This window comes from Sciurus vulgaris, assembly GCF_902686455.1.
Source record: "Sciurus vulgaris genome assembly, chromosome: 13".
Taxonomy (NCBI): Eukaryota; Metazoa; Chordata; class Mammalia; order Rodentia; family Sciuridae; genus Sciurus; species Sciurus vulgaris.
In genome coordinates this window covers 44,440,516-44,455,906 of record NC_136474.1, presented here as the reverse complement: position 1 = coordinate 44,455,906, position 15,391 = coordinate 44,440,516, and the positions used below count along the sequence as shown (strand labels likewise).

At 37.1% G+C, this 15,391-nt stretch overlaps 1 protein-coding gene across 2 annotated transcripts in view; it reads right to left on the bottom strand.

The window, feature by feature from the left end:
* Window positions 1-15,391, bottom strand: part of MYOM1 (myomesin 1) — a 130,404-nt gene that overhangs the window by 51,146 nt on the left and 63,867 nt on the right. For both annotated transcript variants that reach the window (XM_079108287.1, XM_079108286.1), the window contains exons 13-17: window positions 15,065-15,121; window positions 9,030-9,154; window positions 3,455-3,638; window positions 2,599-2,773; window positions 846-967 (exon numbers count right to left, since the gene is read on the bottom strand). In XM_079108287.1, coding sequence (XP_078964413.1) covers window positions 846-967; window positions 2,599-2,773; window positions 3,455-3,638; window positions 9,030-9,154; window positions 15,065-15,121 — 663 coding nt within the window. The remainder of the gene's footprint in view (window positions 1-845; window positions 968-2,598; window positions 2,774-3,454; window positions 3,639-9,029; window positions 9,155-15,064; window positions 15,122-15,391) is intronic.

The following is a 15,391-nucleotide window of genomic DNA, read 5'->3' as shown; positions in this document are numbered from 1 at the left end:
AAAGTAATATGTGATAATAATGGAAGACAACTGACATTAAATGATCTTTATATATACATGTGTGTGTACGTGTATATATATATATGTACATATATGTACATATATATATATATATTTTTTTTTTTTTTTTTTGGTGGTGCTAGGGATTGAATCCAGGGCCTTGAGCATGCTAAGCATGTACTCTACCACTGAGCTACACCACCAGCCCAATCTCTTTTTAATATGTTAGCATATCACAGATTTTATTTTTGTTGATCTGGACTACCTGGGTCCCTTCCTACTCTATCCAAAATTGGGAGGTACACTGCACACGTACATATAATTATTTTATTACTGGTTTTATTCTGTTGGTTATTTTGCAAGCAGAAATGAAACATGATTAAGCAAGCACCTTATGTGGCTTCTGGAAGGGTTTGTAAGAGGCATGTTAGTGTACTGTTAGTGAAAAAAAGCCAAGCTCTGTTGTAGATGAAATAGCTTTTAGGTACAAGATGATCTGTGTTACGGGTGATGAACTGCTTCATAGAATCAGGATGGCCCTCCACAGTCCCAGGATGAGCATGAAGTTAGAATGGAGTTTCACAGAATGGAAAATATCTGAGGAAACGCGGAATTGTGAAGATGAAAAGGTTACAGATGTGCAGAATCTGGATAAGTGATGAAGATCTGAAAATGACAGCTATGGAAGGTTAGATGTCACCTAAAGCCAAAGAAAATGATCATCTAAAGATGGAATCATGGAGCAGTATGGGAAGCTTTAGACGATTTCTGGAGGCAATGATATCTTCTTTCATAATTTGGAAAAATTCACTTTTTCCCTACCAAGTTATTTATAAGGAACTTACCAATAGCAGCTTTGACTTCAATAGCTTCTGAATCCTGGGAATATTCACTAAGTCCAGCTGCATTAACGGCTCTGACCCGGAAAATATAACTCTGACCAGTTGCCAATCCATGACAAGTAAATCTAAAAGGAAAAAAAAGTTTCAAAAAGACTTTCCTAGGAGGAAATTAGGGAAGATGATTACTAGTTTAGTTGAATGGTCTGAATTTATGAAAATGATTCATTTTTCAAAAGGAAGGAAAGATCTGTAGTGAACTTTGGGCAAGAAGGCAATTAAGTCAATTTTTAAAACTCACTCTGTCAAAAAATGAGGACTCCTGGTTTTTCCCTGAATGCTCATCAGTATAATGGGGATAATAATACCTGCATAATAATTTTCATGTCAAGATTAGCCATAAAGTAGAAAAGATATGGTTACAGGGGCTAGTGTACATGAGGTGTTTAATAAATAATAGGTGGCATTAATATTATTATTAATGGCTATTTCAGGCATATGCTCATGATTGTGATGTATTGGCTGCTTCTTGTCTCAGAGACTGTCTCCCTACTTGACAGAGAAGGTAAAAATACTTGGTAATTACCCTGGAATCTGAAAATAAAGTGAAAAATGGTTTCTAGAATTACTATTTAGGTGTAAGTATCCAATAATGAGATATGAATTCACAGGCAGTTTCACACATACAACAACCTCACTCTCCAATTGCTATTATGGCTATAAATAGCTGTTTCATGAATCACTGTAATATTTAAATCCATCTGAGGACTGTAACTTGAGGAAATAGCAGGTCTGCTAATGACTCTATTACTCTTAGCTTGTTCAAATATTTATAAAGGGAGCCAACCTCTCAGTGCTTAGGGTCAGCTTGGTTCTGCCAATATTTATTGAGCACTTGAGTGTTCTGGGTGCTGAGATATTGTGGATATGACCCTTCAGCAGCTCTGGTGTGTTTGCAGAAAGGCAGACTCTGCCACACTCGTGAATGCTCCTGAAAAGCCCTAGGAAAATTCTGGAGAGCATAGACATTCTCTTGTAAGAAATGAATCTTTTACAAAACATTTTTCCTTCTCCCATTCTCTCATTTTCTACAAAAAAAAAAAAAAAAAAAAAAAAATCCAATTCATCCTGTGAGGGTCCTTGGCCTTAGAAGAGGCCCAAACAAGAAGCTGCCCAAGGAGCCTGCCTGATCCCCCTCTCAGACTGGTCTAAATCAAAGGAAGCTCAGAGTGTGGGTGCAGAATCCACCACCAGTTTACAAAGCTGGTTGAAAGCAACAACAAAAAATTAAAAACAGAGACAAAGAGGTAGGAAAGCATCCTGAAGGTCCTGGTTGCTGCTTCTCATGTCTGCTTAGCATAGGGTTTAACCATGGTGATGCTTATAATTTGTAAAATGGTGATAGTTCGTTTTCTGTTCATTTATGCTTGGTAGAGCCTATTAGATCCTTGGATTCTGGTCTCTCGTTGCCTATTAAAGCCCTGAACTGGGGGGAGGAGGGGAAAAGAAAGAATAAAACGAATCAGAAAAGAGGTATAAAATGAATTCTCAGAAGAGCTGAGCATTATGTTTCTAAGTGTTTAATGTCATAAGCAAAACTTTTCTTCCCAAATGTACTGCATTAGTCATGTTCTGTTTTAAATGCATGTGGATATTTAGAGTAAATGTGTGGTATTTTCCTCTTTTTTAATCTCCCTCCATTATATGTGTGTGCTGCTGTCTGGGCCCAGAGTGGCTTTAAAACACCCGGTTTTATTACCGTGAGCCCTTTACAGGGTTGTTGTTGCAGGGTTCCCACTTGCCAGAGCCAACAACGCTTGACTCAATGTAGTATCCGACCAGCTCTTTGGCATCTTTGGACTCTTCCCAGGAAACCACCACTGAGGTATCTGTGTTTCTGCTTGGGATGATTTTGCCAGGAGGCTTTGGGATATCTGAGTAGGGAGGAAAATGGTGGTCAAACCTCGGTGGTCTAGAGAAATTCATCCTACCACACTCGCACGAACGCACACACAAGGAAATGGTACACAACCAAGCATGTCAAACACACAGCTGCTTTATTTCATAATGTATTTGTTAAGGCAGAAAGATTTTAAATGCTAGTTTGGGAGCATCAACTAAATTTCCAAACAGTTTAGAAAAAAACACATTAGCTTTTGTAAGTCCTGGGAAAGTTTACTTTTTGTAAACAAAAATAATGAATTTTTATTCAATATAAAGGCCAAGTACAGTCATCAATTAAATACATAAGAGAAGGATGTCACATTTTTACCTCTCTCTCTCTCTCTCCCTTTGTGTGTGTGTGTGTGTGTGTGTGTTGTAAGACCGAAACAGAAAGGTTACAAAGAACAAAAAGGAAAAGAATCAGAAAACATCTATAAAATGAACTCAAAATAGATGACATGTGTTTCTAAGTGTTTAATATCACAAGCAAATCTCTTTCCCCAAATGTACTGCATTAGATGTGTTCAGTTTTAATTCCTTTGGATATTTAAATGTTCAGCTATGCATACAAATACACACACTGGTACGTATGTGTATTAACTCAGTTCTGGCTTTGGAATTTTCTCTTGGATAAATAAGTTCGCAGTTGCTCCGCCTGACTGTGTACTTACCAAGTTTGTCCCCTACCACAGTCACTTCGGTCGCCTCCGAGGGTTCCCCAACTCCTGCTGAGTTGGAGCAGCGCACGCGGAAGCGGTAGGATTTCCCCTCCGCCAAGTCGAAGAGGGCGAAGCGCGGGGACTTCACCGGGAGTTCTGTGTTCACCCGCTGCCAGTTTTCGGTCCCGGCGTCACACTGCAGCAAGAACAGTGACCCCCATTGAAAGCCCACCGAGAAGAAAGGGGGCTTAAGGCCAGGCCTCTCCAAGTTTTATTTACCTGCCAACACACTGCCACCTGCTACTAAGTTGGACTGGAGGAGAGAAGCAGTGGGGATGAGGTCTCTGGAGGATTCCCTACGCCAAAGGCCGCTTTGACAAATATGTGACTTTAAGACTTCACTTCCTTTATTAGTCCAATAAATCTACTTACAGAAGTTTTTATTTCAAGGATAGTGTGGAGTCAGGTATTTTTATAATTCATAGGGTAGAAAATTAAATGTAATATGATGTGCTTGATACATAAATTTTCCTGGCATTGCTATGAACTGCATTATTTTAATTGAGTGTTATTGAGTGAGTCATAACATCTTTCAAGTCTGTGCTCAAATACCCCCATGTCCTCAGAGAGGCCGTTTTGATCACCAGAGACCATCACCAACTTAAAAAGAGTTCTTGTTGTTTTGTTTTGAAACTCTCTATCCCTTGTCCTGCTTTATTTCTCTCCAAAACATGTACCCCTATTTGAAATTAAATAACTTATTCGTTGTCTCTTCCCCTGGAAAGTACATTCCATGAATTTAAAGAGCTGTTGAATTCTCTACTCTAACCTAGAGTCTAGAACTGTATCTGGTACATAGTAATCAACTTTTTAAAAACTTCTGAATGAATGAATGAAATTAGTGAAAAGATGAAGAATGTGCACTTTTTATTCTTTTGCACGAAATTTAGGGTAAGTCACAGGGAAACTAAAGAGAGTCTACTCTTAAAATTAAAATGATGTAGAGTGACATAGAAATCCTTAAATGGAGAATGTGGTGAGCTTTGGTAGAGAATGTAGTAAGAAAACTGTCAGAATTCTTCAATGATCCTTTCTTTTTCATAGTCTACTTCCAAGTGTGCCCAAGGTCAGCAGAAGCAGAGATTTCTAGAATCTTGCCTGATTTTACTATAGATATTTTAACAGTTTCAAAAGATTTTTCCACAAATCCAATTTTTTGACAGATTGACAGCTGGTGATACATTTGGGGCATATAGGTTTACTAGAACGTCATTCAACATAATCTTCATTGACTTGATGGGAGGCATGGAATGATGAAAGGGACTCAAAGACATAGGGTCTGATCCTAGTTGTATTAATAATGAACTACGTGACCTTGGAAAGACACATGAATGCTCTTGGTTTGGGTTTTATCATCTGTAAAATGGGCAGATTTAGTAAGGCAACCTCTAAATTCCCTTGGAGGGTCTTTTAGGATAATGTTCATTTGTGTGTGTGATCTACTGCCTATTGAAGGATAACATTCTCTTAGACATTTAATTTTTTAGTTTATAGTTTTTTTTTTTACATATTCCCCCACCAGGGGGGAATCCTTAAACAATTATTGGTCATTTATACTTTCATAATAAAAATAATACTGCCTTTTTTTACGTTAAGGACTTTATAAGCCATTGGAACTTTGCTGCTTTTTCAACGACGCTATTGAAGTTCTCAAGGGATTGAACTTGGGAAGATTGAAAGGCAGCCTGTATAATACAGGTTGAGTATCCCTTATTTGAAATGCTTGGAACCAGAAGTGCCTCAGATGTTGGAATTTTTGGATATTTGGAAAATTTGTATAGACTTTACTGGTTGAGAATCCCCAAACCCCAAACCCCAAATCTAGAACATTTTGAGCATCGTGTTGGCTCATGATTTTGGATTTTTAGATTAGGGATGCTCAACCTGTAGTTGGATTTATAGATGTGAACCAGACTGCCCAGGTTCAAATCCTAGCTCAGGCTCATATATATATATATGGGATATATATAAAAATATATATATATATATATATATGGGATATATATATATCCCATCAATTTATATATCCCCTCAATGTCTCAATTCTCTCATCTACAAAGTAATCATAGTGAAAATAAAAAATATGAACCTCAAAGGGTTACTTTAAAAATTCAGTGGGTTAGGGCTGGAGTTGTAGCTCAGTGGTAGAGTGTTTGCCTAGCATATGTGAGGTACTAGGTTCAATCCTCAGCACCACATGAAAATAAATAAAATAAATGTCCATCAACAACTGAAAATATTTTTAAAAATAACAAAAAAAAAAAAAAAAAAAAAAAAAAAAAAAAAAAGGAATTCAATGGGTTAACATGTAGAAAAGTTCCAGGCCTATGACAAATACTATTTTCATTCCTGCTGATAGAAACAGAGCTGGCAAGTGACATAGTCCTTATGTTTGACATGTCTGTATTTTTGAGGGAAAAAATGAGGGAAAGAGCTCAAGATGTAAGACACACAAGGAAAAAAATTGGGGGCCAAAAAGAACACAGGACAGGGAGGGTTGAAGTGTAGAAATGGATTCATCTGATTCCCTCACTAATAAAACAATCAATTTCAATCATTTTGGAGATGTGGCATAACTAGTTAGCAGCAGGCCTGTAGACATGACAGGCAGGTTCATGCTCTATGTGCATGCAGATCCCGGGTGAAAAGTTCCATGAGAAAGTGCACGCACAGGCGTAACCCCAGAGGCAGCACTGCCAGACGCACCAACATTCAGGGAATAGAAACATACCATGGGACAAAAGTGGGTTAACTGTTTCCCCTTATGAAGGAGACAGACATATGAGAAGTAATTTGGCAAAAATAACTTTAGGTTCAGCTCAGAATGGTTAGACAATTCTGGAAACACCCCAAAGTCTCTGGATGTGTCTGCATCCCCAATGCCTCTGTATCCTGTGTTCTGTAAGAGTGGACTGCAGCCCATGCAGCCTCCTGACTCAACACGGTACTAATGAACATCCTCTTCTATCCATGTGGGTGGGCTGGTGGAAGTGCTTAATATTTTTAATCACAGATTCATGTATATTTAGGTCTAGGGAAGTTACAGAGTTCCACAGAGAAATTAAAGTTGATGTGACCAGAGGAAACATTCAACAGAAGCCAGTGTTGACTCATCAGAAAATGCCTCAGAGCTGGCTTGTTGTGCTTTGTGATGACAGGAACGATGGTAATTACTGTCACAGAGGTTATTCAGAACTTCCTTGTGGATCATTTCAGAGAGACGAAGAGCCGGGTGTGTGTTAAACACCCCCAGGAAGTGAACATTTATCTACCACTCTCTTCTTGCCCTTAACAAACAAATGAAAAACTCAGGATGCTACTCAGGTTTTATTTTATTTGAGGCTAATATCTAGAAAATAAAATTATAGACATGTAAATTTTAAATATTACTCTTGTAAAAATGACTTTTTTGGAAGATGTCTGTGTTCTTGTGGAGATGATGTATTTATGGTTACCAGTTTGCTAGGGATAAGAAGGTAGGGAGGAATGCAGCTCAAAAAAATAAATAAATAAAGGGAAATTGCAGACCCTTGGATTTTTAGCTCTTCTATAATTTTGTCAAGGGCCATTGATTTGAAATAAATAAAAGACCTTAAAGATATCTGCATGTTGTTTTTATGCTGCTGCCTAATTTACAGATGGTTGTGGAACTTTTGCAATATTTGTCAGGGAAGGTGACCTCATAGATGTTCCGAAATTGAGTATCAGAACAAGCATTCAAGATAAAAGAGGAAAATCATTTGATCTCCTTATTTATGTGAAAAAACTCCTATGATTTTGCCATCAAAGTAAAATGTAAATGATAAATTTTCATGCTAGCATTCAATTTTACAAAAATAAAATTTGAAAGTGCAAATGCTGGTTTCATTTACTGTTCAAAAAATAGGCCAGGTGTGGTGTTGCACACCTGTAATCCCAGCAGTTTCTGAGGCTGAGGCAGGAGGATCACAAGAGGCCAGCCTTAGCAACCTAGAAAGGCCCTGAGCAACTTAAAATAAGAAAATCAAAAGCAAAACAAAAAAAAGGAGCTGGGCATGGTGGCACATGCCTGTAATCCCAGCCACTGGGGGGCTGACACAGGAAGATTGCAAGTTGAAACCCAGCCTCCGCAATTTATTGAGGTCCTAAGCAACTCAGCAAGACCCTGCCTCTAGTAAAATTATAAATAAAGGACTACGGATGAGGCTCAGTGGTTAAGCAACCCTGGGAATAATCTCCAATACCCCTCCACCAAAAAAAAAAAAAAAAAAAAAAGAACCAATCAACCAGCTACAAAATAGTGCATCATCACTACCAATAAAAATGTAAATGTTAGCTGGGCACAGTGGCTATAATCCCAGTGAGACCTTGTCTCTAAATAAAAAATAAAAAAAATTAAAAAAAAAATAGGGCCAGGGATATGGCTCAGTGGTCTAGTGTCTCTGAGTTCAATCTCCAATACTTCCCCCCCAAAATGTAAATGTTATCACATATAAAACAAAGAAGCATTTTGTTTTATTTTCTCGGTCATACCCTAATCATATGTGAGGGTTTTGTTTGTTTGTTTAAGGTACTGGGGATCAAACACAGGGCCTCATGCATGCTAGGCAAGTGCTCTACCACTGCCATATCCCCACCCCAATCAACACTTTCTTATTTTGAACCTCATTTTAAGCAAACTCTTTTAACGTCCTTTCCGAGGAGCCATGATCCTGTGAACTAGGGATTTCTTGCATCCCTTTGACCTGTGCCTTATCTGCAGGCTCTCCTATGTTTCTAATGTCCTGGCCAGGTTCACTCTTTTCCATTTGCTGGGCATAAATGCTTATCAGAACTCCCCTTGAACAGGGGCGTATCATTGATTCACATTTCATTCTCGTCCATTCCACTCACTCTGGGCCTTCATTGTTGGCAACCCTCCCCAGTGTTCTGATCCCCAGTAGCACTCTAAGATATTTGGGGGAAAGAACTATCCAGTGGTGACTTTGTCATCCCTGACCCCACGCTACTCCCTGCACTTAGAGTAACACTAGCCAAGCACAGTGGTGTGTGAGGGCTTGCTATGCTCAGTTCTCCCTGCTGTTTGAAGGTAGTGCAACTTCTCTATTCCTCTGTCCCCTCTACCCCACTGATGTTTAGTCCCTATTATAAAGGTCGAGTGGGAGAGGGATGAAGATTCCTCAACAGAGAAAGGGAGTCAGAGATAATCTCCACAAAAATACCATCATAAAGGCAAGCTACAATTACGGAGTATTTCTTTTTCTTATAGGGGATATGATCTGGGATGTGTGGCCCTCTTAGAATTTATGGGTGGGCCTTAAATCTCCATAAGCCCCTGCTAAACTTTCAAAGTTCTATAAGAGATGCATTTTTCTGTGGAGAGAGTTCACAGTTTGTAAGGATTTAAAGAGTTCAGGGCTCCCCACCACCACCTCTTTTTTCTCCCTCATTTCACTTTTCCCAGAACTTTAACCTCTACTTAAAAAAATAAGATAAAATAAAAAAATCTTTAGGAAGTGGCACAAGGCAAGCTTGATTCTGGTCTTACCTTTTCCACAAAGTACATGATGCCCTCGTGGCCACGCTGGCCAGGGGGCTTCCAGCTTAGTACTACGTAGCTCCGGGTGGCCTCAGTGACAGAGAGGTCTGTGGGGGGCCCAGGAATAATACCCTCTGAAAAACAACAAGGAAAAGTGAGCACACAGTCTGGGTAGCCTGGGACCCTCAGAAGCCACAAGATGCTTCTTTCTTCCTGGAGGAATCATTAATTATGACTCCACAAAATAAAGACGTATCTGGTCTCTAAACATCTCCCTAAAACATCATTCACTCAGTTATTAAAATGCCATTGAGCATGTAGCACACAGACCTAAGGAACTTGGGACACTGTTTTTGTCTTTGAGTTCTTTATACTTTATGAAAACAGAAGCCGAACAGCACAATGCAGTGGCTGCTTATGTGCTAAAGGTCTTGAAGAAGAGCACAATGAAGTCTACCGTGCGTCACAAGGTGTTGGGGTTTGATTTTGTCATTCCTTTATTAGCACTGGCCCTTCCACTGGATTCCTTTCGAGTATCCTTTTGGTTTCAGTGGAGTTAATATTTCTGTTCCACCCACAAGTCTTGAGGCACTTACTTTACCTTGACCTTTGGCATCTATGTGTTTCCAGACCCTCCCTCTCTGTCTTACCATAACTTCAACTATAAACCCAACTCTGCCGACCTTGGCTAATGCTTACCTGCTCATATGATTTTGTACCTCACTTGGTTTTAATCTTGGAGCCAGTGTAAACTCTGCTTCTGGAGTTAATTTGGCTTTAAACTTTAGATACCCTAGGACTGCCAGGGTCTGGGTACTCCTAAAATCTGCCCTTTCCTTCTCTGTATCACTCCCAATCCCTCCTAGAACTTCTCATTTTATACCCAGCTAGGTTGCCAGATAAAATAGAGGGTGTCTTGTATTTTTCTTCACCGAATTGGGATCATGTGTTTTTTTAATAAAGTTGCTGCCTTGGCATATGTTTTTAGGTCTGACATAAGTTGTTTGATACCTGGTTGTACCTGTCCTGTCTGGTCTAATTGAAACTTTCCCTGGCTGTGTGGTTGTTTGTGCTATAGCCTACTTGGTCCTCATCTCACTGACTCAAAACTCAACACACCCCTCAGATGCTAAACACAATACAATCTGATGATCAACGCCAAAGTCATGTAAATAAATTCCCCCTTCTCATGTGTTTTCAACAACACTTGTGGGAATGCCTAAGGGATAGCTTCTATGGACTTAGTAAAGGCATAGTCCCAAAAGTCTCTTCTTTCTCACATGCATGCGCTTGCTCAGCTTGTTCTTGCTCTTGCTCTGGTTGAGCTGATTGAGTTCCCTGCCACCTAACAAAAGCAATTCTTAAAAAGATTAAACTGTTTTCCCAAAGTTCAACTGTATTTCTATATATACAAAAATATCCAGCACCAAACAAGTGTCTGGCATCTAATAAATAATCACCAACTATGTAAAGAAGTAAGAAAACACGATCTCTAATGAGAAGAAGAATCAATCAATAGAAACAAAACAAGAAAAGCTGCTGATTATAGGATTATATTTGTGAATTGCTGAACAAGATGAAGTAGACAAGGACATGAAAACAGCTATAAAAGTATTCCACGTGCTCAAGTGAGTAAGGATTGAATGAACACAGCGACAGTGAGCTGTGGGACAATTTCAAGTGGTTTCGAGTGGCATGTAATTGGAGTTTCTGAAGTGGAAAAAACAGAAAGGGATACCAGAAAGAGAAAGAAAAAATCTTCCAGATCTAATGACGAGTACGAACTCACAGATCCTAGAAACTCCTCACGTATGAGGAAAACTACACAAATGTACATCATAATCAAATATCTAAAACCGTAATAAAGAGAATCTTGGTAGCAGATAGAGGGAAAAAAAGACATAACAAATATCCAGGAACAAAAATAATGACAGTAGTCATTCTTACAGTGCAGATCTGCACTGCAATGGACCAAGCTCTTGAATACTGAAACTGTCAACCCAGAATTAAATAATCAGTGAAGAGATATTTCAAAAATAGAGGTGAAATAAAGACTTTTTCAGACATACAACAGATGGAATAATTTATAACTAGTACACTGCACTGTAAGAAAGTTAAAGAAAGTGATTCAGGTGGAAAGTCTTAATAGAATCGGATCTATAGAAATGAAATGCAAAGAAATGAAAAGCAAAGAAAACATTAAAAATGTGAATAAATATTGAGGATTCTTTTCTTACTTTTTTTTTTTGTACTGAAGATTGAACATAATGGGCATTCCACCACTAAGCTATATAACCAGACCTTTTAAATTTTTTAAATTTCAAGACAGGGTCTCATTAAATTGCTAAGGCTGACCTCAGATTTGCAATCCCTGTGCCTCAGCTTCCTGAGTTGCTGGGACTGAAGGTATGGGCCACCAGAGTGATGAGAACTTTTTTCTTAGTTTTTAATCTCTTTGAAAGATAATTGACTGATTAAAGTCAACATAACATTGTATTGTGTGGTCTGTAATATGCATATGAACAAATAAAATGCATGATAATAATAGCACCATGGCTAGGAAGGGGGGAGTGAAATAATAATGTTGAATTCTTACACTACTAATGAAATTAATATAATGTTAATTAAAGGAAGGTTGAGAAAATATGTATATTACAAATGCAAGTTACTGAAAACCAAAACATAGAATTATAGTCAATGGCATTATTAGATAATATTGAATACTAAAAAAAAAAAAAAAAATACTTAATCCAAAAGAAAAAGAGAAAAAGGAAATAGAATAAGTAGAAAACAATGATATTATTAAATCCAGCTATATCAATAATCACATAAAATGCAAATGATTGAAATACCTCTGCTAAGACAGTTTGCCAAAGTGGACAAACAAACAAGACCCAATTTTGTACTGCTTAAAGAAACACAGTTTAAGTATAAAGACACACATAGGCAAAACACAATAATATATAAAAAGGATAATATAAAAATGTTGATGCAAAAATTCCTCATACATTTTTAGCAGGAAACTTCAACAACAAATACAAAGAGAACATAGCATACTCAAGTGGGGTTTAATCCCAAGAATTTGGGATTGGTTTAATAGTCTTAAATCAAATCAATGTGATTCACTGAGTCAGTGAAAAAGAGAAAGGTCATCCAAGAATCTCAACAAATGTAGAAAAAGCATTTAGCAAAATACAATATCCATCCCTGATATAAAATGTCAGCAAACTAGAATAAGCAGGACCTTCCTCAACCTGATAAAAGATGTCTATATCCTACACTTACTGTTAGATTTGATATCTTTGTCTTCTTCTCTTCTTCATCTTAGAGAAGACAAAAATATCTGGTTTCCTCACCCCTGTTTTATATTGTACTAGAGGGTCTAGCTACAGCAATAGGGAAGAAAAATAAATAAAAGGTATTCTTATTAGAAAGGAAGAAGTTAATTTATCTTTATTCTCAGATGACATAATTTCTGCATTAGAAAATCCTATGAAATCCTTTCCAAAAAAATTCAAGAAAAAGAACATTTTTACACCATTGGTGGGATTCTAAATTAGTACAACCACTATGGAAATAAGAATAGAGGCTCCTCAAATGACTAGCCATGGAACCACCATTTGACCCAAATATATCATTCCTCAGTATTTATTCTAAAGAATTAAAATGATCATACTATGGTGATACATGAATACCTATATTTATAGCCACACAATTCACAATAGCCAAAATATGGAACCAGGCTAGGTGTCTGTTAATGGATGAATGGATAAATAAAATGTGGCCTATATACACAGTGGAGTTTTATTCAGTCATAGAGAAGAATGAAATTATGTCATTTGCAGAAAAATGCATTGAACTTGAGGGCATTAAACTCAGAACGTCAAGGGCCAAATGCTTTTTTTCTTTCTTTCTTTTTTTTTTCATATGTGGAAGCCAGAGAGAAAAAACAAAAATAAAGGTTGGAGGGATCTCATGAAAATTGAAGGAAGACCAGTAGAATAGAGAAAGGGACTAGGGAGAGTGGGGAGGAGAGGGAAAAATATTGGTCAAATTACATTGTTATTTTGTGTACAAGTATGAATATGTAATGGTGAATCCTACCATTAATAGTACAATTATAATGCACCAATAAAAAATTATGGGAAAAATTTCCAAGAAACCTAACACTTGTTTAACTAGATTAGTTCAGCACAGTTGGAGGACATAAGATCAATATATGAGACAACTGTATTTCAATATACTAGCATTAAAAATAAATTTAAAAATAATACAATTAAACAATATCATCAGATATATGAAATACTTAAAGAAATAGTTGACAAAATGTGCAAGACAAACACACCAAAACTACTAAAATGAGATAAATGAAAGAAATCTATATAAGTGGTGATATATCTTTGTTCCTTTATTGAAGGAAGGACTCAGTGTTGTTAAAATGTCAACTTAGATTAAGTGGAATCTCACCTGAAATCCTAATGGCTTTGTTTTTGTTTTGTTTGTTTTTTTTGTGTGTGTGTGTAAATTGATAAGCTAATTTAATTTTATTTAGAAAATGCAAAGACAGAATAGTCAAACAACTTTGAAAAACAACACCACAAGATCAGAGAATTTATGCTCCCTAATTAATATATATGAAAAAAAGCTGTGGTAGTCAAGACAGTATCTTATTGAGATAGAGAAAATAACATTCTAGAGATTCTAGAAATATATCCATAGACATTTAGTCAGTTGACCTTGACAATGGCACCAAGGAAAATTCAATGGGTAGCAGGCAATCTTTTCAATAGATACAGTTGAAATAATTGGATGGACATATCCAAGTAATAATAATAATGATAATAACTAGGATTCTTACTTCACGTGATCTAGGAAACCTTAATTTGAAATGGGTCACAGATTGAAATATAAGAGCTAATACTAAAAACAATTCCAGAAAAAGGAACAGAAAAAATGGGATTTAACAAAAATGTCAAGTGACACAAAAATGGCAAATAAGCATGTGAAAACATGCTCAGTGTTATGAAGGAAATGCAAATCAGAAGCGCAAAGAAATACCTCTGTGAACCTACTGGAATGGCTAAGATTAAAAAGACTGATCATACACGTACTAACGACAGTGTGGAACAACTGGAACTCTCATCTAGTGCTGGTGGGAGTATAAATGGTGCAATCAATTTAGGAATCATTTAGCAATTCCTTTAAAAATTAAACATGCACATATCATATAATCCATCCACTCAACTCCTAGGTATTTATCCCAGAGAACTTAAAATGTATGCGTCCACATAAATATTTAAGCATGCTTTCAATAGTGAAGGGATAATTAAGTGGAATGAATTGATACATGCATCAACATGGATAAATCTCAAAATAATTATGCCAAATGAAGAAAATCAGACAAAAATGAGTATAATTTCATTTATCTAAAATTGTGAACAATACAAATGATAGTGACAGGAAGCAGATCAGTGATGGCCTAGGGTGAGAGAGGAAGAGCACAAAGGGGCATGAGAAAATTTGGGGGTTGGGTGATGGGCATGTTTATTATTTTGATCATGCAAATGGCTTCATGGTGGGTGCATATGTAAAATTATCAAATTGTACATTTATTGTATAAGAATTACATCTCAATAAAGTTTAAAAAAATTTTTTTTTAGTTGTCGATGAGCCTTTATTTTATTTACTTGTATGTGGTGCTGAGACTCCAACCCAGTACTTCATCCATGCTAGGCAAGTGCTGTACCACTGAGCTACAACCCCAGCCCTCAATAAAGTTTTTAAAAATAAAATGTGATGCTCTGGGACCTTGAAAGTCTGACTCAGTGTGTACAGAGTGTTTGTCTAGTGTGCACAAGGTCCTGGATTCAATTCCCACCACTGCCTCCAACATGTGATTCTCTGACAAGCCACTTCATGATCTCCAGATGTTTTAGAATGTTCTTTCTAAAGCATCTTAAATAATATACACAATACCCACTATAGTAAAAGGCAAACTGCATAGCAAAATACTGGCAATAGTAGCTGGGGAAAACAGTTTTTACCTGTAGGTTCCTCTTCAGTGACAATGATCTGTCCAGTCCAGGGTGCTGAAGGGCGACCTGAACACAGACAAATATAAAAATAACAAACATTCACAAATGTGATTTTAACTGCATTGATAAATTGGTAAACTAGTCACATTAGTCAAAAATGGATTTGCTCCAGGTTATATATTTTCCTAACAAATCTTATCAAACATGTATATGGTATTGTGGGGGACATGGCCCCTGTCTTTAAGAAAGTCACCATCCACTACAGTTTAGGATCTTCCTGGACTGACCGAGTTGACTTTCCTGGAATTGGACTTCTACAAGTTGGGTATATAACAT